General features: G+C 44.5%; 1 protein-coding gene across 1 annotated transcript in view; it reads left to right on the forward strand.

The window, feature by feature from the left end:
• The window catches only part of PRKCE (protein kinase C epsilon), a 315,710-nt gene extending 292,480 nt beyond the window's left edge, over window positions 1-23,230 (forward strand). The window contains exons 14-15 of the mRNA XM_080998138.1: window positions 1,074-1,220; window positions 16,538-23,230. Coding sequence (XP_080854264.1) covers window positions 1,074-1,220; window positions 16,538-16,684 — 294 coding nt within the window. The 3' untranslated portion in view covers window positions 16,685-23,230. The remainder of the gene's footprint in view (window positions 1-1,073; window positions 1,221-16,537) is intronic.
• The last annotated feature ends 247 nt before the right edge of the window (window positions 23,231-23,477 follow it).

The following is a 23,477-nucleotide window of genomic DNA, read 5'->3' on the forward strand; positions in this document are numbered from 1 at the left end:
TTGCTTGGAGAGCTCAGCTCCTTAACCAGAGGGATGAATTTCGGGGTATTTAACCTGGGACCTTCTACATGCAAAGCACCATGCCACAGCAAGTTACACAGACGCTTTTACCAGACAGAAGGGGAAGGTGGCTTATTTTCAGTGCTATAACAAAGTAGCTTATTCTCAGCCATGCATCTTTCTTTTCAAGGCTTCAGGCATTAAACTTTTAGACCTTGAAATTCAACATGTGCATGCAACAAATGGGTGCTTGGAAACAGGTACACTAATCTGATAGCTGGGATTGGCTTTGGTCCATTGCCAGGTAGTGTCTTCAGTGGTCTAATTATGTATGATGAAGACTTATTTGAAAGACGTCTCCCGCTAGTACCCAACAGGGAGTAAAAGGATGCGGTGGTTGCTGATTGGGGCAGCAGAAAGAGCAGCTCGGACTGAATATTTTTGTGGGCCTTCTCTGCTTTCTTGACCTGTTGACTCAGAAAGAAAGAATCATAGAGTTGGAAGGGACCCTCAGGATCATCTAGTCCAACCCCCTGCAATGCAGGAATATGCAGCTGTCCCTTACAGGGATCAAAACTGCAACCCTGGTGTTACCAGCACCACACTCTAGCCCAGGGGTCGGCAACGTGCAACCCATGGGCCAGATCCAGCCCACAAAGACCGTTTTACCGGGCCCGAGCCACCCCCAAACGGAGCCACCTGCTTGGCGAGTCCCCCATGCGCTGCGCTAAACTGGCGCAGCGTAGTGCAGCGACTAGCTGACCGGTGCTAGAAATCGTGTCTGCACATGTGCAGATACCAAAAATCGCTTCTGCGCAGGCACGATTTTCAGCGTCTGGGCATGCGCAGAAGTGATTTCTGGTGCTGCGGACATGCACAGATGTGATTTTCGGCTGCGCCAGTCCAGCCCTTGGATGATCTCTGTGGGAGTGATCTGGCCTATGTCTGGTAAGCCTTGCCGACCCCTTCTCTAGCCAATTGAGCTATCCCAAGAACTTGTTGCTCCTTGTTGCTTTATTGGTTCAACTTCCCACTATGCAACAAATGTTTGGTACCTTTTGTTTTTCCTCTAGTTCATGACAAAAAACCCAAATAAGCGACTTGGCTGTGTGGCATCTCAGAACGGCGAAGATGCGATTAAGCAACACCCTTTCTTTAAGGAGATTGACTGGGTTCTTCTAGAGCAACGGAAAATCAAGCCGCCCTTCAAGCCTCGGATTGTAAGTAGTGTTTGACTCTGTGCAAGAGACCTTAGTTGAAAATATATCAAAGTTTATTGGTGTCCTTTATAATAGTAAGACTCTAATCCTGTCCAGATTTACCTGGAAGTAGGTCCCATTAAACTCAGTGGGCCATACTTCGGGGTAGAAATGTATAGAATTGCAGTGTTATGCTGCAGTAGAGTTGAAAGCCCAGGTAGCAACCATGCTAAGGTGGTTGGTTTCTTCCAAGGTAAGTCTCAGTTTCGCTTATTGTATACTGAATGTGAAAATGGTCATTATGTATTTCTTACAAACACAAGAACTAATGGAATCAATTATTTTAAAGCCAGTGTGGTGTAGTGGTTAAGAGAGGTAGACTCGTAATCTGGTGAACCTGGTTCGATTCCCTGATCCTCCACATGCGGCTGCTGGGTAACCTTGGGCTAGTCACACTTCTCTGAAGTCTCTCAGCCCCACTCACCTCACAGAGTGTTTGTTGTGAGTGAGGAAGGGAAAGGAGATTGTTGGCCGTCTTGAGACTCCTTAGGGTAGTGATAAAGGGTGATATCAAATCCAAACTCTTCTAAAGTGAGTCCACAGATTAAGTCACCTGGATTATAACTTGCCTCACTTGATAGCCTAACAATCTAAAATCATTGTTCTTGGTTTTGAAATGATCAGCCATCATATCCCACTGCCGCTTATAATATCATCACTGAAAGCACAGCAAAGGTTGCCATGTACTGACCGAGCATTAATCTGAACAAGTCATATATAAATAAAGATGAATGTAAAAGAAGCCTAAGAAGACTTTGTCATGATCATCCGTTTGAGTAGGCATACATATGGGATTTCCACTGCAAGGATATTTAAGAATGAGTAAAGCAAACATATCTCTACACAAAACAGAATAGGGAAATTATTGTTATTTCTTTCCTCCCTGAACAAATTTTACTTTTAATTTTATCTTTTTTTTTTCAATTTGGACGCTGAAATGTATGCACTGCCTAGAAGTTTAATCCTTGATGGTAGTAGGTTCTGCCTGTGTTGAGTCTCATGTTTTGACTCTGTGTCTCAGTATTCCACAGGGGAATATTTCTGCACCATGTCCCTTTTTCAGAAACAAGCCTTGGAAAACTTCAGGCTTCCCTCACTGCATTGCAATTTTTCGGATATATGATGGAGTGGCTCAAACAGTGTCAACTAGTGAGCTAGCTTCTAATGCCTTGAAAACGGAACCTCGGAGGATTAATTTTTTGCCACCTGGTGCTTGAGCTATCTTCCCCTGGAGGCCTTGGTAGACTCTGTAATGCAGTAAAGCCTGCCACACATTCTGTTTGCCATGCTGATAGCATTAATATATGATCTTTTAAATACCTTGGCAACTGAGTGCATGTCCAATATTGTCTTTTTAAAAAAAAATCTTCCAAATAGGGAGCTGATCATCAAATGTTGAGCAATATCAAGAGATAACTTGGGTGACTTAAGTCACCCAAATTAATCTTTTTTGCATATCACCCAGTTTCAGCTCTCACACAATGGAAAGCATTCTTGCCTTCAGATGAGAATCACGTAGTGTTGAGTGATGAGAGACTAGAGCGATGCATATCATTTATTTATTTACCTGCTACTTTATTTATTGCTTCAAGCTGATGCATCTAAGTAGTATACAGTAAAATCATTATACAAAATCAGTACATGATATACAAAACAGGCTAAGATATATGCACCTATGAGGCCCCACCCCCCAGAATTATACTCAGTTCTTTCCTTTTATTTTTTTAAACCCAGTTTGAATTCTGAACCATTTATTTTATTTTCCAAGTACTGAATACTGATGCCATTTAACTGTGAGCACCTCTGCTCATTCTGTTCTTTTCTCACACACACTGGCCCCCCCAACTTCATGAAAAACTTTCAGTGGGGGAAGCAGGAGCTAAACTCAGAGCTCCAAATGAACTCACTTTCATTTCCCTGCAATTGTTCCCTATTTTTTCCTATGCAAGCGTCAGACGAGGCACGTCATTCCCTGGCTACTATCCATGCATTCTTTTATTTTCCCTCTTGCACAATTCCTCATTATTATTAATAACAATACTTAAGTCATAGCACTGACTCCAGCCCTGCCAGGGGAGGAGAAAAGGGTTGCACAAACTTGGATGTGCCATGCATCTCTTTTGCGGACTTTTCTAGTGAGCTGCTGAACCAGAATGCACAAAAGAGTGGCTGCCTCTGCTGGAGAACATAACTTTAGACAGTTCCCTGTCTCCACTGGGTATGCATTCTAAATGTAGGCCGAGGTCATTTATGCAACACTGAGCATCTCCATGAGATAGCCTACAAGTAAGGGCTCTTGTCCAGGGTGCAACATTTTGACACCAAAGAAAAATGACAAAATGGCTGGGGAGGGAGTGAGGCTAGCCCAGGCATCCCCAACCTTTGGCCCTCCATATGTTTTGGACTACAATTCCCATCATTTCTGACCACTGGTCCTGTTAGCTAGGGATGATGGGAGTTGTAGGCCAAAGCATCTGGAGGGCCAAAGGTTGAGGATGCCTGGGCTAGCCCATGACCCTAAAGCATGTAGGCCATTATCAAAGTTGACCTGTAGGCAGTGGCCAGAGGCAGGAGTGGCTATGGTTCACCTCTGACCAGGAGTGGCTGGCAGGAAGGAGGAATCAGAAATAATAAGTGCCAAAGCTATCAGTAGCAAAATGTTGTTCTAGGGCAAGGTTTCCTAAACTTGGGTTTCCAGCTGTTTTTGGACTACAGTTCCCATAATCACTAGGGATGATGGGAGTTGTAGTCCCAAAACATCTGGAGCCCCAAGTTTAGGAAACCCTGATCTAGGATGACCAAAAATCAGGTTAGAATTTAATTAGGCACAGACCTAGTTCTCAGTGGCTTCCATTCATTCCTAAATGAGCTGCAATTGGCAAGGCAGCTTGGAAGGGGCAAATTAATTGGGAACTAGGAGAATGCTTGCCAAAGGGGGTTGGGACTTGTTCCCAAATACTTAATAATAATTCCATAATATGTTAAAAAAAGAAGCTGTTATTCAGTCCTATAGAAGAAAGCAAAGGGCTACATTGCAAGGAGGCATCTTTTCCAACTCTGACATTGGTTGGCCTGGTCTCCACTGAAATGAACCCCACGGGGAACATGGAATACATTGTACACCCGCTGGGGTCCTTGCAGTCTATGAGCTCTCTTGCTCTCTGTCTTTCTGGCTCTTGGTCTTCTCCATTTCAGTCTCCTTATAGTGAAACCACTGCTTTGGATGTCATATTTAAAGAGTTAACAAGGCTTTTCCATGCGTGAAAAGGTATGTTGTCAGCTGGCCTCTGGCCAGTTTCTGAGACCCATTGAAAGCCATTCCCTGCCGTTACTTATTCAGACAAGATAGCTGTGCATAATTTGTAGACTTGGGAGCCGTTCATGAGAGTGACATTGTATTCTACAGGGATGGGATTAAGACCAGTTCTAGGGAACCATTCTGTGTAAAAAGACAGAGAAAGAGTCCTTAAAGCTAATCCGTGGAGCAGCAGTGTAATCCTATGCTGCGTGAGCAGGTTTCATTTCTTCATCCTTCACTTTGAGTAAGGCTAACACACTGGACACTATGCAGGCAAGAAGAATTGCACAAGTACCAGGTGCTCCTTCAAGTCATTTAGAGTTTATATGTTAGCGTCTTGAATTGGGCCCAGTAACGTAATGGCAGCCAGTGCTACGTGCTCAGAATCAGTGTTGTATGATTCCCATTGTTCCAACTTTCCATTGAGGTCAAGTAGACATAGGAGTGCTTAACATGGGTTGGTTCAACATACCTCCACATGTGGTGGGAATGTCCCAAAACCCATCTCTTCTGGACAGCAATCAAACAAGAAATATGCAAAATAACTAAGCAAGTATTAGAAGTCACCCCAGAACTGGCCCTACTAAACATCTTCCAATATAATAATGCCCACTCACATCATAAAGAGCTCATAACCCACCTACTCTCAGCAGCCAGAAACATCATAGCCAGACACTGGAGAAATCTGTCAGGAGTAAGCATGGACCAATGATACCAAATAGTATGGGAAACAGTCTTATTAGAAAAACTAACTGAAACTGAAACTGACATGGGGACAAATAGAAGAAGACACCTTCACCCCAGTATGGCTCCCCTTTATCACATACACAGCCCAACAAGACGACAAGAATGTGCCAAAAGTATACAAATCAGTCTGGCTAACCTGATTCAGAAATACACACACACACACACACCGCTCACATACAAAAACAAATCTCACTACAGCCACCCAAAGACAACCAACCACAACCTAGGCCACCACCAACCTCTCTCACCATCAAGGAAACACAACAAATCTCTCTCCCCCTTTTTTCTTCCTCACCTAACATTGTATGTAACACTAATGTCTCACAACAAATGAAACTGAATTGTAGGAAACACAACTTGAAAAAAGAGACAACACATGTGATTTTGTACAATAAGAAATCTTTAATAAAAATATTTTTAAAAAGAAAGAAAGAAAGAAAGATGGGTTGGTTCATGCTGTTAGTAAATACCATGGGACCCGATATCATTTCTTTATGATTCTTTAACACTCAACATAGAGTGGGAGTGGTTCTTTGGGTACCTTCCCTTCTGGCCCGCAGACCTTGCCCTTTGCTCAGGTGAGAGAGGAGCAAACAAAGGTGGCCTGTTGACTACTTGCTTGGAACAGCAAGTAAACCTGACCTAAAAGGCTTCAAAGGGATTGTGTACTGTTCCGCTCCCTGTTATAGCTCCCAAGCTGCTGTATGCTGGAGCTGGGAGTGGTGATGTGTCAAGTAGCACAAAGAGTGTGCACATAGAATATGAACATCTGTACCACACGGCCCCGTCAGGCCTATTGATGTGAAGATGTCTCCTTATTGTCTTGTCTTATCTTCCTGTTTGGCTAACTGAGGTCCATCTCAGTTCAGACATTTCTACCAACACATTTACCTGCAATGTATACAGGATCACTGGCGCCCTCAATCATTCCTCACATTTAGGGACTAAACATTGAGACAGGGAGATCCCACACAGAGATGTATGTAGTGAAGCTCAGTTTCTGAAGCCACATACTGTTTATGGGAAGGCACAACGCAATAGTGTATTTATGCAAATCTAATGCACCATTGAATCTAATGTGTGCCTCGATTTTCAAAACCCTTGAAACCAAAAAAGTATTTGCTATGCCAGTGGTGTTTTTCAAGCTTGCAATCAAATCTCATGTGCATCCTAATTTTTTGCAATGTAATTTGGCCAAAAAAGAAGTGCATTGCATTTGAGTAAATAAGGCATTGGATTGTGTGTGTGTGTGTGTGTGTGTGTGTGTACATCTCAGCAGACAGTGGCTCAAATCCAAAAGAAAGTTAGTCATATTAACCTCCCGCTGAAATTAATTGGGCACATATAAATTAGAAACAACTAATCTGCCCTTCTGATTTCAAAGGGGCTTAAGCACAGCTAACTTTTTTCTGGATTTGGAGCAATAATCTTTCTGTTAAAATAAAATAAAAATCTAAGCTACCATGGGATGCATCCCCACCAACTGCGAACTGATACCTCTTAAGTGCTTGAAACCCACCCACCCCCATCTGTACAGTCCGAGGGAGGCAGTAAAACCACGAAGTTCCTTTTAAAAAGGTATGCTGTCAGATGTGGGCAATGGGCTGCATTTTGATCTCAGCCAATTAGACCTGTTAGCATATTGTTAAAAGAGGTGATTGGCATTTCGAGGTGGGTTGCTAACCTTCTACTTTTCAGACTGCCCCATTCCAATGCTGAAATTGCCTTTTCTTCTTCTCTCTTGCCTGGATGAAATAACAGCTGTCACAGTCCTGCCTCTTCTAAGTTGCTATATTTCCTTCAAATCCATCCTTGTAGCTTTCTTGCTCTTTGTTAAGTCTTGTCTTAAGGATGCCAGCGATTTGTTAGATTTTTCAATATAGTGCTGCAGCAAACGTTTCCATTTGAATAACCCCATCACTAGGAAAACATACCCCCCCCAAAAAAAAACCCCAATAGACAGTCCGCATTCCTGCAGAGTGCCAGCAGCAACCAGTGTACAAAAGGGTTTCTTCTATAGTGAGGGAAAAGTCACTAATTTTTCCACAAGATCTTTACTGGTGCCTTGGAAAACTATCCACGTCCTTTTCTGCATGGATACAAATACGCGAAATCCGGGTGAAATGTAATGATTTCCAGTAGTCTGCACTGGAGTGAGCAGTTCCTCTGTTTGCAGATGAAAAAATATATCAAATGTACAAGCTCATTTGGTAGATGAGGCAGCATAATTTCTGGTGTTCAGGCCATGAGCGCCGTTGCTTATGTAACCAAAACAGCACCACCTACCAGCGGAAGGTATCAGCAGGCTTGGGAGAATCCCAGGTTTTGCAGAAGTATAAAGAAAGGTCTTAAGAAGATGAGCCCAAAACAGGCCAGTGAGGAACTGAGCGTGCTCAGTGGCCATGGAATGCTGACTGACTATTGACAGGGAGGAGCCAGAAAACCCGGAAGGAGGCGGAATGGAATGGAGTGGCTGGAACCCTAAGCAGAAGTATCTCCACACTGCAGCATTTTGTTGCCAGCCCCACTTGCATAAATTTAATAATAATAAATATGGGTCAGTGGATTGCTGCAGAAAAATCGGCAGTTTGTTATAATAACAAATGTTGCAGCAGAGAGCGGGTTGCAAAGAAATGTGGCTGGAATCCTTAAAGAGGGACTTTCTTTCTGAAGGCAACCTTTCAAACATAAATAAACCTGTGGGTTTGCATCCAATGCTAGCCCTGCTCAGAGTAAACCCACTGAAAACTATGGACATGACTCACCTAGCTCTATTAATTCCAATGAGTTTTACTCTGAGCATAGCTTATTTGGATACAGTCCATGGAAATTTCCTATGTTGGTGTTTGCTTTCTTTTGCTTTCTTTAAAAAGGCAACAAAACAAAACAAAACTTGTAACTACGGAACCCAAGTATTTGTGCATTTTTTCCTATTGCGCTGCTTTAAAAAAGTCATAATGTTGCACGTGCACTTTCTTACTGAACCTGTCCTAGGTACAGGATTATGACTTGGCAGTTTGGCAAATAAATAAGTCCCTGTTTAAAATGCAGTATCCTGCACAGTAATAGTAATGGGAACACCAGAGATTACTGGCCGAGTAAATTTATTTTTGTGTGAATGTTCTCTCTTTTCAAGTTTGCTTCAGTGTGAATGTCCCTCTTTAAGGTAAGGCCTGCAGTGTGGGGAAAATGCCCAGGTAGGTTTGTTTCCAGGCCTAATACATGCAAACGTGAGGTGTCCCTCTCCAGTCTCATAATATATTTCCATTCAGTCATCCCGGTGCATGGCAAGTGGCGTTTAACAGAGGGGGACGCCAAGGGGCTGTAGTGCATGCGTCTGCATGGAATGTATTCTGCTCAAATCAACTTTGGGCAGTGGAGTTTGGCCCACGTACCATTGGAAAACACTCTTTCATTGACTCCCCTGCCTCCCTTCGCACCCTTAAGGACTCTTGACACCTCCAAGTCTCTTCTCACAGTCCTGTTCAGTGTATTGGAAAGGGATGATAGAACTTGCCTATGGCTTATATTTGCTAGAATCTATCTAACAGGGGAGAGAAGAAAAAGCCAGGTGGGCCTCTTTTGCTCCAGCTGCCGCCAACGTGCTTCTCTACGTTGGTGGCAGCCAGGAGGGTTTGGCTCGAGAGCAGACGGAAGCAGGAGCACAGAGGAACGGGTGTGGGTGGGGCAAACAGAATGGTAGGGGGCCAAGGCCTGATTGAACACCAGCACACACACACACACACACACACACACACGCACACCGTCCTCAAGGGATTTCAGCATTCAAGGACAGTGACTCATTTGGGGGCCAAGCAATCTACCAGTGTGCGCATCCCGAGCAATAGCAGCAGGTTATCAGAAACCTGCAAATGCTGGGGAGGAGGGCTCCTGATTTTACATGGCGCTCCAGTCCCATTTGGACTTCTCCATTCTCTTTTGTGAAGAAGTTTAATGCTCAACAGGCAGTACATGCATGCGTAGGGAGCATTTCCTTTATTAATAGAGAAGGTCTAGAGGACAGTCCATATGTTCATATTACCAGACTAAGGAGTTCCTATATTATATGGATTTGGGGTCATGGCCAATTACTTTTTTTTAATCCTTTGTGAGATTTTAGGGGGGGGGGGGACCTCCTGCCATCCAACCTCACAGGTGGATATTTATTGCTGTTTATGTTCATTTCCAAAGCACAGTGATGTGTTTATTTAGTTTTAATTGTAGCACCCTGTGCGTTGCTTCTCTCCGCCCTTTTTGAAGAAGGAGGATGTTCCCTTAACTGGGATTTCTGCCAAGTGCCACCACTCCTATCCTACCATTGTTGTGGCCAGAGAAATCTGTTGACCAAGTTTGCAACATTCCCGCCCCCCTTACTCCGTTACTTTACTGTGCAATCAATCCTCTACATGACTCCTTAAAAATCAGTGGGCTGGTTTCAGTAGGTCTACTTCGATTCTCACTTAGCAAACTACAATCCCAGCAAATGTATGATGTTGCAAACTGATGAAGCCCACTTCATCAGACACATGAACTGTTACCCAGACAGTGGGGTGTAGTGGGGTGGGAATTGTGAAAAGTGAGGTCAGAGGGAAAATAAAACCCAAACATGCATATTTGTTTCTGTGACAGTTAACCAACCCATTTGAAACCCTAGAGTTTCCTATGTTTCTAAAAGAGCAGTGTTTATGATAACAAAACCTTCTGGCATTGGGAAGCTGATTAGCACATGCAGTGGGATAAATACACGATATCTTGATTCAGGCCACAAGCGATACGGTTGAATTTCTTGATCAGCTGTTTCCTACTGGAGCCTCTCTTCTGAAGTGCCGTTTCAGAATGTCCGCTGCTGCTGTTTTTGCTGCAGGAGAGCAGCACTGGAAATTTTGTTGGCAGACAATGTGTAATAAGAAATGAAGTTCTAAAACAAGACCACACCCTGCCCATGTTATTTGTGGCATTCAGTATCCAGTGCGCTTTGCATCTTCTTCAGCTTGCCATTGTACAGTCTCTGAGAAAAACGTTCGCCGTGGGGTGCCATGCCTTTTAAAAAACACCCTTGTCCATGAACTAGGCACCACTTATAAGACTGGAATCTTAAGACAGTAATGCTAAGAAGGAGTAGAAATGCCGCTGGACCTGTTTGCTGTGCTCAGCAGATGGGCCCCAACAAAGGGCTTCAAAACAGATCGCTTTCATGAGAAGGATAAGGAAGGGCGGTCCAGTATTCTCAGTTCTGCATTTAGGAAGGCAATCGCTAAGGCCCAAAACAGAGGAAGTAAATGCATTCACAGATACTTTGGCCCTAAATTGTGCATTTGGTTCTTTGAAAAATTAACTTTTGTTCATGCCCCCAAGTTTAATTTTCGCTGCAGAGCCAGCCCAAATTATTTTGCTTCCTGAGGTGGAGGGAAGGATGGTGCCCATCTGAAGAAATGTGGGGCTTAAATGTAATAAATAAATGCCTAGAATTTGAGCTTGTGAACATGGCAGGCAAGCCATCATAACTAATCTGCTGTTTGTCAGGTGCAAACCCGTGTATCTGTATCCTCCTGATACAGGGGTGGAGGGGAAATCGAATTTGCATTGCATTTCAATTCAGGCCTAACTCGTTAACTCGTCCAGAAATGAGCCAAACTTTGTGATGGTGTTGTCCAACTAAAAAAAAAAAAGTGTGCAGAAATGCATATGGGAGAGGAAGGTGTGCCTGCAAATGCGCATCTATATGAGTGCAGATGACACGCCCAGCACATTACATTAAGCAAAGTGGCTTGCTAGAATTAAAAGAGATGCAAATGAATTTTTACCATGCTATTTTTAAATTTTATTTTAAAGCAAATGGATGTGGAAATATGGGCAGCTGAACTTAAGATTGGGGCAATGAGAAACTGACAGATTTGCCCATGTCTACCCCCTTGTTTCTTCAGAAAAGCTGCTTGGAGCACAGAGTGAGAGGAGCAGCAGTGCTTAAGCTTTTCTCCACCTGCCAGTTCCTCACTCTACATTGCCTTCCCCATGTGGCTTTTCATCCCAGCATGTTTCAATAGTATTCTCCCCCCTCCCCCTCCCATTTTTTTTGCTCTTGCTAAAAAAAAAATTAAGCTCATCAGACCACAATTACTTTAATTCAACCAGGAACTTCCTAAGAAAAGAGAGTCAGTGTGGTGTAGTGGTTAAGAACAGTGGACTCGTAATCTGGTGAATCGGGTTCGATTCCCCACTCCTCCACATGCAGCTGCTGGGTGACCTTGGGCTAGTCATACTTCTCTGAAGTCTCTCATCCTTGCTCACCTCACAGAGTGTTAGTTGTGGGGGAGGAAGGGAAAGGAGAATGTTAGCCACTTTGAGACTCCTTAGGGTAGTGATAAAGCGGGATATCAAATCCAAACTCCTCTTCCTCCTCCTCCTCCTCCTCCTCCTCTTTTTCTTCTTCTTCTTCTTCCTCCTCCTCCTCCTCCTCTTCTTCTTCTTCCTCCTCCTCTTCTTCTTCTTCCTCCTCCTCTTCTTCTTCTTCTTCTTCTTCTTCTTCTTCTTCTTCTTCTTCCTCCTCCTCCTCCTCCTCTTCCTCCTCCTCCTCCTCCTCCTCCTCCTCCTCCTCCTCTTCTTCTTCTTCTTCTTCTTCTTCTTCTTCGTAAAGCTCTTTCCCACTCCATTCCTGTTCCCCACATCACTTTGTCCCTCTCGCTGCCTCTCAACCTCCTCCTCCTCTCTCATCCTGACTTCCACCTTCACTCTATCATTTTATCTCTGACCTCTACCTTCATGCCATGCCTTTCTTTTTTCTCCTTTGCCTCTTGCCTCTGGTTTTCCCACCCACCCACCTGCTCTTCTCAATTAAAGTAAAAAATAAGTAAGTATTGAGGTCTGATCCTAGGTGGGGAGGAGGGAGGGAAAGGTCTCAACATGGCTGGTATTCTCATGTTGGCTTCTACGTAGGCAGGGTCCAAAAGCAGCCCAGACTTGGCCAGTTGGTGCAGAAAGGCAGTTGCTGGGAACTGCGGAGAGATGGTGGGGACGGCTTTGCGGGAGAGGTGTTTGCAAAGGAGGATTAATATAAAACGCGGGTGGGGGACCCTTTTCATCCTGAGGTCCACATTCCTTCCAGGACAATCTTCCAGAGACCACAAGCCAGTGGTGGGTGGGGCCAGAGACAAAAGTGGGTGGAGCAATTGATGTAAATTTCACAGTAGGCTAGTTTCTACACACACTCGCAATCCCCCTTCTACCCTCTATGCAGGCAAGCAAAAGGCATTGTTAGGGTTCAAGGACACATTCCAGCCAGGCAAAATCATGCAAGGAGGGTACAAACCAGGGCCAGTGAGGGGTGTGGCTTGGGGAGAGTCCCTAGGGCCAGGTAGAGAGGCTTGGGGGGGCCGCCTTTGATTCCTGGAAGTTTGGCTCCGCAGCCCTGATATAAAGCAACCAAAGAGGAATGAAGATTGAAAGGAGGGTGGGGGGAGTCATAGCTGTGCCTCTTCTCGGTGCTTCAGGTAGGCCTACATTGCTAAAAGCAAATATGTGACTATGGAGATATTATTTTTATTTTCTTGGTGCACTTGTAGTTTAGCAAACAAACAAAGTCAAACACACAAAAGCAAGCCTTTTGAAAAGTAATAGGATAATTAGCTGTTTGGCCGGGAAAAAGAAACATCCAGGAAAATGGAGGGCAAGCTCTGTTGAGAGGCAGGGCTGCACCAGTTACTGCAGGTCTTCTGTAGACCACACCAAAGAGGTTGATGCTGCAGTTGCATTCAACAACTGAGGAGTGGGTGGAAATGGCCACAAAGCCGGTCTTTAGAAAGACTGCGGAACAGCAGAGAAAAGCAAAGCGACTTCATCTGGGTTCTCCCCAATAAAGGAGTGCACAAATGATGTGGCTGGAGTGGAAGCAAACTGAATTCCTTCTACTGTAAGAGCATTCTTCAAACTCTTCCCACGCATTACAGTTTCTTTTCAGCCACTAAGAGGCAGCGGAGTCCTCTTTTCTCTTCTAACAGGTGCTGCAGCAGTAGCAGGTAACAGTTAGCTAATGAATCTATGCTCCATAGCACATTCTGACTTTGTGCTAGCATTGAATTGCCCAGAGTCAATCCTGGTCTGCTTCTGTGCCATGAACAGTAGCTTGATCTGCAGAAGCAACAGCAGTAGCTTTTCGCAGCACGGAGAGAAGCATTGCCCCCTCTTTATGGCAGCTGAACAAGGTGCTGTGAAAAGGTATAAGAGCAGGAGGCTAGTTTAAAAGTTGGCAGCCCAGTTTTTACATAACCCTGAACATGCACCAGAGATGACTTGAGTGATTCACACACCTTCCCTATGAACTTCTAAGTTTCATGCAGAGACAAACTCTCACATCTGGTCCCAAAAACTGCAAAGAAATTTCAGGAGAAATTCACTTGGAAGTTCATTGCACACAAATTCATTCCAGCCCTAGAACTGCAATTTTCTTCTTCATCAAATCCTGCAAGAATGGGGAGTCTGTGGCCTCTAGATATTGTGGGACTGTAACTCCCAGCAGCCAGCACCAGGAATGTTGGAACTTGTAGTCCAGCAACATCTGTAGCGCCACACCTTCCCTATTCCTGTTCCTGAGTCTTTTAATTGGATGACACCCCCTATTTCACTCCCAGTAACCACTGGATGCCACTGATGTTAGAAAGATGCAAAAGCAGCAATATTTACACCTATTGTCACAAGCTCTTGTCATGCCACGCTTGTGTTATCAAACTCTTGCAAGCTTGCAAAATACTCCCATTGCTTGTCTAAGTAAGACATGAAAATATGTGTATCCCCAGACACAACTAAGAACAAAATAAGGCAATTTCTATTTTGGGGGCCAAATATGGGGGGGGGGGGTCCGTAGGTTCACAACAAGTTTTTTTGAAGATACCTAGGAAAGGGATCCTAGCAAATCAGGAACCTTGGTCAGCAAATGCATATCCAGAGCATTGGCTGGGGTAAAACTAGGAAGGAGAGATGGGTAGGGTGGGTGAGACTGGTATGAAAAGAGCTCAGTGCTCCTTTCCCTCCCATTCCTTTCCATTTTAAATTGCTCCCAGTGGGCAAAGAAGCCGTGGGGCTCCGTTGCAAGCAGTGGCAACGTAACAGGGAATTTGCTTTCTGATGGGATGGTGTGTGTAGCCATTGTGTATCCTTGCCAAGTCAAGACAGACAAGCGAGGTGTGGGGAGTCTATGTCAGGAGCTTGTGTCTCTCCTGCTTCGTACTTGGAAAACCCTTTAGCTTAAGGTGCTTCCAAAGGAAGGCTTTGCCAGGAAGCATTTCACAGATGGCTGACCTATGGTTTTGAAGCAACATCCTGCTGGCTCCTATCTCCATGGCTGGTGTGACTGAAGTGTTAGGTCTAGCAGCAACCAGTATCAGAGGCAACAGTGGAAGTCATCAAGCCAGCCATTTGCAGAAGTGCAGCGATTGTTGGGTGAAGCCACTGCCCAGGAGTACCCTGGGGATATTTGAAGGCCAAGCGTTTTATTTATTTACTTTTATTCATTAGATTTATACACCACCCTTCATCAAAAGATCTCAGGGCAGTTTCGTGAGATTCAGCTTGTCAGAATGTCGCCCTCATTGTAGAGAATAGGAGCCACACTCCAAAAACATAACCAGAACCCTGCTGGGTCAGACCAGAGGCCTGCCTGGTCCAGCATCCTCTTTTCGCAGTGGCAGACATGATATCTGTGGGAATCCCCTAAAAGCAGGGCATGAAGCCAGTAGTCCCTCTCCAGCTTGTGGTCCTCATTCACCAGTCTTCAAGAGGCCTATCACCTCTAATACTGGGGAGTTATTTATCTATTTCTCAGCATTATTCATACCCCACACATCTTATCGGGTTGCCCCAGCCACTCTAGGCGGCTTCCGACACATATAAAAAACATAATTAAATGTCAGACATTAAAAAAACCTTCCCAATACAGGGCTGCCTTCAGATGTCCTCTAAAAGTTGTGTAGTTTATCTCCTTGACATCCGACGGGAGGGCGTTCCACAGGGAGGACACCACTGCCGAGAAGGCCCTCTGCCTGGTTCCCTGTAACTTCGCTTCTCGCAGTGAGGGAACCCCTTAAGTGTTTTACGTACTCATAATAAGACCTCATAAGTATTTTTCAAAAAGAATAAAACAAACTATCATTTTTTTTAAAAAGCAGTTAAAAACCAGTATTTGAAATGATTAAAAAATAATTAAAATCAACAATAAATTAAAGCCAGATTAAAACACCCGACAGCTTCTAGGTGTATGTATAGTGAAGGCACCTGCTTGGTGTCAGTAAGCAGATGGTTCCCAAGTGTGGTAGCTTCCATGCTAAAAGATCAGTTTCTTACAAATGTGAACTGTTATGCAGCACCTAAGACCCTGCCAGTTCCACAGATTGAAGCAGTCAAGTGGGGCTCTATGGGACAAGGCGCTCTCACAGGTAAACTGCTCCCAAGCTGTTAAGGGCTTTGTATACTAACAATAACACAAGCAGACAACCAGTGCAGATTCTCTCTCCCATCAGCAGTCGTGCGGCAGCATTCTCCACTAAGTTCAGCTTCTGGGTCCAGCACATGAGCAGAAGCCGTTGTTAGCTTTATCCTCAGTGAAGCTGCCTAATCCCCTTTTAAAGCCCCCCAAGTTGGTGCCCCCACCCCTCACGCCGTGTGCTAGAAACTTCAATGGTTTAGCTGGGTGAAGAAGTCCTTCCTTCTGTTTGTCTGTCCTGAGTTTTCCAACATTCGGCTTCAGAAGGAGGCTCTGGGGTTCCGCTCTTCCTGCCTCCTTGTTCATGCCCAATTTGTGGTCTCATCCCGTGACGCCATTTGCAGGCAAGATACGTTTGAATTCATGCTTTACTTATCACAACATAGCTGCCCGCCTAAATATACAGCGGCAACCACTGCTGCATAATATCGTAATTGTAACTGTCTGCTGTTGTCATCGCTCTCGATATTCCCCTGTAAGAGGCCAGCCGGCCTACTCCAAACCCATCCTTCGCTTCTGTGATCTCGTCTGGTCATCCTCATTATCTCCTGGTGGTTTTATATATGCACATAATTTCAGGGACCTGTTGGCTTACCTCAGAAGCCAAACAAGCGAAAACATCCTCACCCCCCCGCTTCCTTCCTCACCCCACTTCCCCTCAAAAAACTGGGTTTTCTGTGTTTGGGGTTTTTAAGTACGAAAGAGCTCCTCATCTTTATCTCCTCTCCCCTTTTTTATTATTTTTTTGCTTTTCTTCCTCAGAAAACCAAAAGGGATGTAAATAACTTTGATCAAGACTTTACACGAGAAGACCCAGTATTAACAGCAGTGGACGAGACAATTATAAAGCAGATCAACCAAGAAGAATTTAAAGGCTTCTCATATTTTGGGGAAGAGCTGCTGCCATAAGAAGTCCCCAGCATGCCGTTTGGGGCCACCAGTTCACTGACACTGCAAGAGGTGGTTTTCCGCTACCCAGTCAAGAGCTACTTCTCTGACCTTGAGCCCATAACCCTTACTTTCTACTATGTCTATCTATTTATTGTTATTTTCCTTTTGTCCTTGAGCTGGAGGCACTCACGATTTCCATCTCACAAAGGAACGCAAAATATTTTGTGCCAGAAGTAGTTCGTGAAGGTAATACATTGCTGTTGTTTCTTGCTGCTGCTGCTTCCCCCCCCCCCCCGACCCTCTCAATTTAGGATATTTCCTGTTGTTCTCCAGAAGGCCGCGACTTGTCCTCCCCACCCTCATCTAGCACCTTCATAAAATCATGGAATTTTAGAGTTGGAAGGGGAACACGAGGGTCATCTAGTCCAACCCCCTGCAGTGCAGGAATCTTTCACCCAACGTGGGGCTCACACCCGTGAGAGTCTCGTGCTCTGTTGACTGAGCTATCCTGGCAGAACTAATTCATTCTGCCATTTTGGAGATTTTTTAAAAAGTCACTAGAAAGCTTCCCCTTCCCCCTGACCTGAGGAGATTTCTGACAGCCAAATAGAGCAGCTTTGAGGGCTGCGTTTGACTTCTAGGCACAAGGTTCTCCACTCCTGCTAACAGTTTTCCAAGACATGGTAAATGACCGTCCCATTGCACACACACCTCTCAAGTGTACTAAACAAACACTTAGATTTGCTTTCTTGCCCCTGTGGAACTATCATAGAATTGTAGAGCTGGAAGGGCCATGAGGACCACCTAGGTCAACCCCCTGCAATCTTTTGCCCCAGGTGGGGCTTGAACCCGCGACCCTGAGATTAAGAGTCTCATGGTGTCCCGGCTGAGCTATCCAACCCAAACCAATAGGTGGGGATAAAGTCACCTTGTGTTGACTTTCCTGAATCGAATGTGAATTGGTCCATCGCATTTGCTGTGGCACACAGCATAGCTGTCGGAAGCCGATTCCTCAAATACGGACAGACAGCTTTAGGATCAGCCATTTGCCTTTCGCAGAAATACCCTTCCGTTTCTTTTTAATGGAAAGAGACCTTCAGGACGCTGCAGTTCTGTGGGTGAGCAAGGGGCCCATGGCACTAGAGTTCACCTCCAAGCTTTGATCCTCTTAGGCTCAACCGTGGCCGGTGGGCGGAAGTCAGGAAAGCGAAGACAGCAGCAGGTGGAGCCACAGCCAGTGATGGGCAGAGGCAACCAAGTCTACTTTTGCCCCCACCACTCCTCCCCGCCAAGTTCTACAAAGGTAACACTGAGACTAAGGAGGAGAGGGCTGGCAGACAAGTGCCACCTTTCGGGCTGCTTGTGCGTTAAGAAGACAGGTAGGTGGGACACCCTCTGCTTCTTAGGCTTAGGAGTTGCGTTTTAAGCAGAAGGCAATGCACATTCTTTCTCTTCAAAGTTCTGCTGCGTTGGGCTTCCTAGTTCAATTGAACCAGGCCATTGCATGCTAAGGGCATCTACGGCCCACAGTACTACCAGCTTGAGCTCAGGGCAAAGGAGCCTGGACAGAGGTTTCCCCGCTCTTTGTTAATACTGATGAGAACAGAGGCCATCAGTGCAGAAGGGATGAAGGGACTATAATGTGCATGGTTGCTACATAATTCCCACAGCTGTACTAAGATTCTTCTAAGGCAGAACGCCTGCGTGTGCTCAACCTAGGAGTAAACCCTGTTGCACGCAGTGGGGTTTATCTCCAATTAAGCATGCGCACGATTGCGTGAAAAAGGCAGGCTTGGAAGTAAATATTCGGCTCCCTACTAGGTGCTTCCAGAAATCTGTCCCGGCAACATTTTTAGCCCTCGTAATGCAGGGTTTTGCGAGGGAGACATCTCCCTTTACCTCCTTCTCTCTGCTGGCTGTACCCTTGAGCTGCTTGCCAAGCCTTACCACAAAGCCATAAGTGAATGGGACACAGATATTTTACCGTGGATCTTGAAATAAATACACCCAAAGACGCACTTCTCTGCAAAGCTAGTTGCTGAGTGAAAAAAAACCTGCCTGACTGAAGGACTGATAAAAATAGTCAGGTAAAGCTGCCATGGAAAGTCTTAAAGATTATATCAGGAAAATTGCTCCCCACCCCCCCATCCCAAGATGCGAAACAATGTTTTTTTAAAAAAACAACAACAAATAAACAAATGTTTATTAAATCATAAAATCAAAACAGACAGACTTAGATGCTTTATAGACAGATGTTAAAGGGCTAAAGATTGGGCAAATTCTCAAAAAAACCCAACCTGTAACTGCTTTAATAAAGCAGTGTAGGTTTTCTGCAAATCTTACAGCTTCTCCGACGTGTACATAGTAATACTTCCGTAGGGAAACTATTTTAGAAACTGGTACCTGAATCATTCATGTCATTGATGCAATGACAGGTGTGAAGGGGATTTTTAAGAAAGATGCTTTTTAAAGGAATCATTGTATTGAATCTGGGTGATGTCCCACTCTACTTTTACTTTTAACAGCAGTGTGTTACTTTTGCAGGCTTTTACAAAGGAGAAAAATGGGCATGGTTCTTTGTGCATAGCCTTTCCCCTCTCCGTCCCTTCTCTGCTGGCCTTGAGCCAGGAGCAGCCCACCACAAGCCCGTGTGTCGATGCAGAATCCCTTGCCCTTCTCAGGGCTGTGTGCAGAGGTTGCTAGAGCTATCTGTGCAAATGCACTGGGAAAGAGAGGGCTGCTTTCAGCTAGCATCGCCGATACATACATAGCAGGTAGTGGCTGAGGGTCAAACTAGCTAAACGTCTTTGCATCTCGCATGCACTTGAAAAATAAATGCACCCAGCAGCTGCATTTCCTCCCAATGCAAACAGCAGCTTCAGAGGAGCTGTTTTCATCAGGACTCCAGTAGGGAGAGAAAGGGTTAAGCTCCTTCTGTGATCTCAGTAATTATTGACGCCTCCAACAGCTGCTGGTTGCATTTAAAAATAAGAAGGTGTGCTGCATGCAAAGACACATTTGACAGAGCATTTTGTTTGGCCCCAAGGCATTGTGGGGCTTCTGGTCCTGGCTAAGGGCTGGGAAGAAACAGGAAGGAGGAAGGATTAAGGATAACATGATACTGTACTACTGTACTATGGGTCCAGCTGGGTCATGACCAATAGTACTACTGTTCTTTTGTGTGTGTTTTTGATATTTAGAAGAAGAAGAAAATAATCTGGTATAAAACTGTGCTATACAGGAAGAATACAAAGCCAGGCAAAGCCATTCATTATGTGAAATGTGTATCCAGAGACTGAAGATCAAGATTCAAAAACTGACATTGCTAAGAGTTGTAAATGGATTTTCTTGTGTAGTCATTGAAAAAATAAATAAGGTAACTCATGTGGACAGTACATTAACAAATGTGAAGTTACCGCCTGTAGATTTGCTGACAGTGTTATGTACTTATATTTCTGGGAGTACCCTGTGTTGTGCGTGTGCATGTGTGTACGTGTATTGTTGAGTGGTGTGTATACTATATATATATATATATTATGTATATACACACACGCTGAGTGAGCAGTTAAGGGAATCCATTTTACTTGTTGCACTTGGATTTTCCAATTGCAGAATTTATATATACTTGTGACTGGCAGAGTGGCACTCAAAGAAGCTTTTTTCCTTTATCGTTTCTCCTTTTCTGTCTCTCTCTCTCTCTCTCTTGCCTTTTGTACAGACGAGGATTTTGTATATAGGTGTTTACTGCAAGGCCTGTGGAATTCAATGAATATAGAGGTATCAACTGCTGCATGTTCAGGCATATTATTAAAAAAAAACCACAAAAAAACAAAGTTAGCCTATGAAAGAATAATTATGAATATGTCCATGTGCAATACTCTGTATGTGTATTGGTTCAAGTTACTGTCCGAGATGATTTTCCCACACTTTATTTGTTTGTTTTCTATTATTATTAAAAGAAAGAAAGATGTATACCTATATTAAGCTGTACTAAATCTCCTGTATAGTTAAACTCTATATGGAATGATAGAGATTGGGGTGGGGGGTGGGGAGGAAGGGAAGGGCCATGACTGACAGAAGCACAGGCTAGCCGCAGGCTGCTTTCTCGTACTGTCTCTGTGGCGTGGAGCTTGGAGACTCCTTCCCTCTCCTGCTCAAATAACCCGAGGAGCTCTGGACCACCTGAGAAGAACCTGACGCCTGTGGAAAGCGGTAATGTTTGCACCAGTCATATTTGTGCAACTGACAGGGCCCGCTGCTGACACCTGCAGTGGCCCCTACATTATTACTTTCTCTTTTTTTAAAAAAAGTATGGCTCAGTGTCTTGAGCTGTGCTGGACAGCTGGTCTGGCTGCCACGTTCACTTCCCACAATACGCCTGATAATGGGGCTTCGCTCCAGGGCATTGTGGGAAATGAAAATGGTGGCCACATTCAGCCCCCTGCTCAGAGCACTGTTGCCTCCCGCCACCAAATAAGTCCATCGACGGAGGAGGGGGCCCACCGGAGAGCCAGTGAAAGCAGCACACACGCCCCAAGTTTGGGCCAGGGGCCTGAAGAGGAGTCTCGACATGGGCTTCTGCCACATGGCCTGCAGTGGCAGGCATCCCTGGTGCATCATGGGCTGGAGCCGCACAAAAGGATTCCCCCCGCTGCACACATAGCCTGAGAAAGTTGGTCCCGGGGATCTTCTCAAACAGGCAGGATAGATTAGCGTCAGCTTTGCGTCTGGCTGTTCATAGCGATTACTATATTCCGTTCCATTGTGGTTTTTCTTTTTTGTTTGTTTTCGTATTTAAACTCAGGTGTAGTGTTTTATATATATGTTATGTGTGCGTGTGTATATATATATATATACACACACACATAAATATTGATGATTTCAAAATATTAAATATGCTATATCAAGTTACGTGGTCATGTGTTGTCTAGCTTACCGGTGTAGTAATGGAACAAAGCTTTTAGAATAATTTAATTTATCTTCACTAAAAACTTAAGGGCTGGAGCAGGACGGGGAGGGGGCAGGAATAAAAGGACCCCCACCCCTCCAGCTCACGGAGTGGAAGCACAGAGACATCACAAAGGTCACATCATCTCATTAATTTTATGTTTGTTTGGGGCGGGGTGGGGATAATGTAGAACTGCCCGTTCATTTTATGCGTGGTGATATTTCTGCCCTGTGTATTTCTGCCACATGCTAAGCTTTGGCTATCTGAAGCATGAACTTGACAATGCTAAAGTGGTCTTTTCCTTAAACAAACCAAACAGAGGCTTTGGAGATAGCCAAGTGGCCTCCAGGGGCTGCCCATAAGACTGGCTAGAATGAGGAAACTATCGTACAGTGCACTGTCCTGCTTGTATGGAACGAGAGGCCTTTACACAAAACGGGATTAGCAAAGCCTTTTTAAAGGGAGGCATTGCGCAAAGCAAAATTGTGGAGTGTGCGATTCCCTTGTTCCTGGTGTGAAAAATCACAAACCGTCATTCGTCCTTTTTGAAGCGGGTGGGAAGAAGCCCCATCACCTGCATTCCTTTTTCTACAGGATGCGGAACAGAAAAGCAAATAGCTTCCCACAGGCAGAAACTGCAGCTACAATCTTGGGCGTCCTCTGCCTGCCTCGTTCCAGCAAGAGAGGTCCATGCAGGTATTAAATGCCCTTCATTCATTGAGTGTTTGCCAATGCGTTTGGGATGATGCAGGCCCCCATCTGCGTGGCAATACTCACTTGAACGGGGTTGGGCTGCCCCGATGCACCTTCTGATGGGGGGGGGTGTGTCAGCCTCTAAAGCCGCCAGGTTAGTTTTGCAAAGGCTACAACTGCATTGAAGGCTTGTGGGGTTTAAGCAACCTGGCCCGTGTGCAGGGAATGCTGCCTTCAAGTCAGTTTCAAGTGAATACATAGAATTGTAGAGTTGGAAGGGACCCCAACAGTCATCTAGTCCAACCCCCTGCCACGCAGGAATTCAATTCAAGTAGTTTGGTTTACACTAGCGGGTTTTTGTCTGTTAACTTTGAACTTATTTAAAATGAACACACTGTTACATTTCTTCCTCTTCTGTCAAGCTTCTTTTCCACCACCCCTCTTTTTTTTGTTTTGTTTTGTTTTGTTCAAAGGTGTGCAAAATGCCAAGGCAAGCAAAAATTTGAAAAATAAATAAATAAATCAGGATATTTTTCTCTATCTCTATTTTTAGAGACACCGTTTAGCGTGCATGTGGGCGGGAGGGAATTCCATATTGTTAAAATAATGCTATCTCTCCAAAAAAAGGCTTTTTTAAAAATTAAAAACGGAAAAACAAAGACTTCTTTTGAAATTATGTGCAGAATAGTTCTGGGGGGGGGGAATATGAAATGTATTCTGTTTTAGAGGAGCAGGGAGGTATTTTTTTATTGTGAGGCTTTCTCTGTACAGAATTTTTTTCTTACGGTTGTAATTTGAATCTCTTGCCATTTGTTAGGGTTATTTCATTGTAGTCATTGTTGCTGTGCCAAATGTACTGTATTCTAAAGGATGTGAATGTGTATTGTTTCGGAACCTAATAAATCAAGGATGTTAAAATCTTATTTCGCATCTTTCACAACTCTTTTCAAATGAACGAAGAGGTTATTATAGAGACAGAGGATAGTATATACATTACATGTCAGCATTATTATTATTATTATTATTATTATTCATTTATATTTTGTTGGCATCCGTCTGTCTTGAGAGACAATGGAGTGCACCTCCAGGGGTGAAGTCCAACCGCTGTGTTAGCAGTACCAAAGTGACCTTTCTTGACTCCAAGCCTGGGCTGTGTGTCTGAAGGTCCTG

The sequence above is a fragment of the Podarcis pityusensis genome, assembly GCF_964106645.2.
Source record: "Podarcis pityusensis genome assembly, chromosome: 3".
In the NCBI taxonomy this organism is placed as follows: domain Eukaryota; kingdom Metazoa; phylum Chordata; class Lepidosauria; order Squamata; family Lacertidae; genus Podarcis; species Podarcis pityusensis.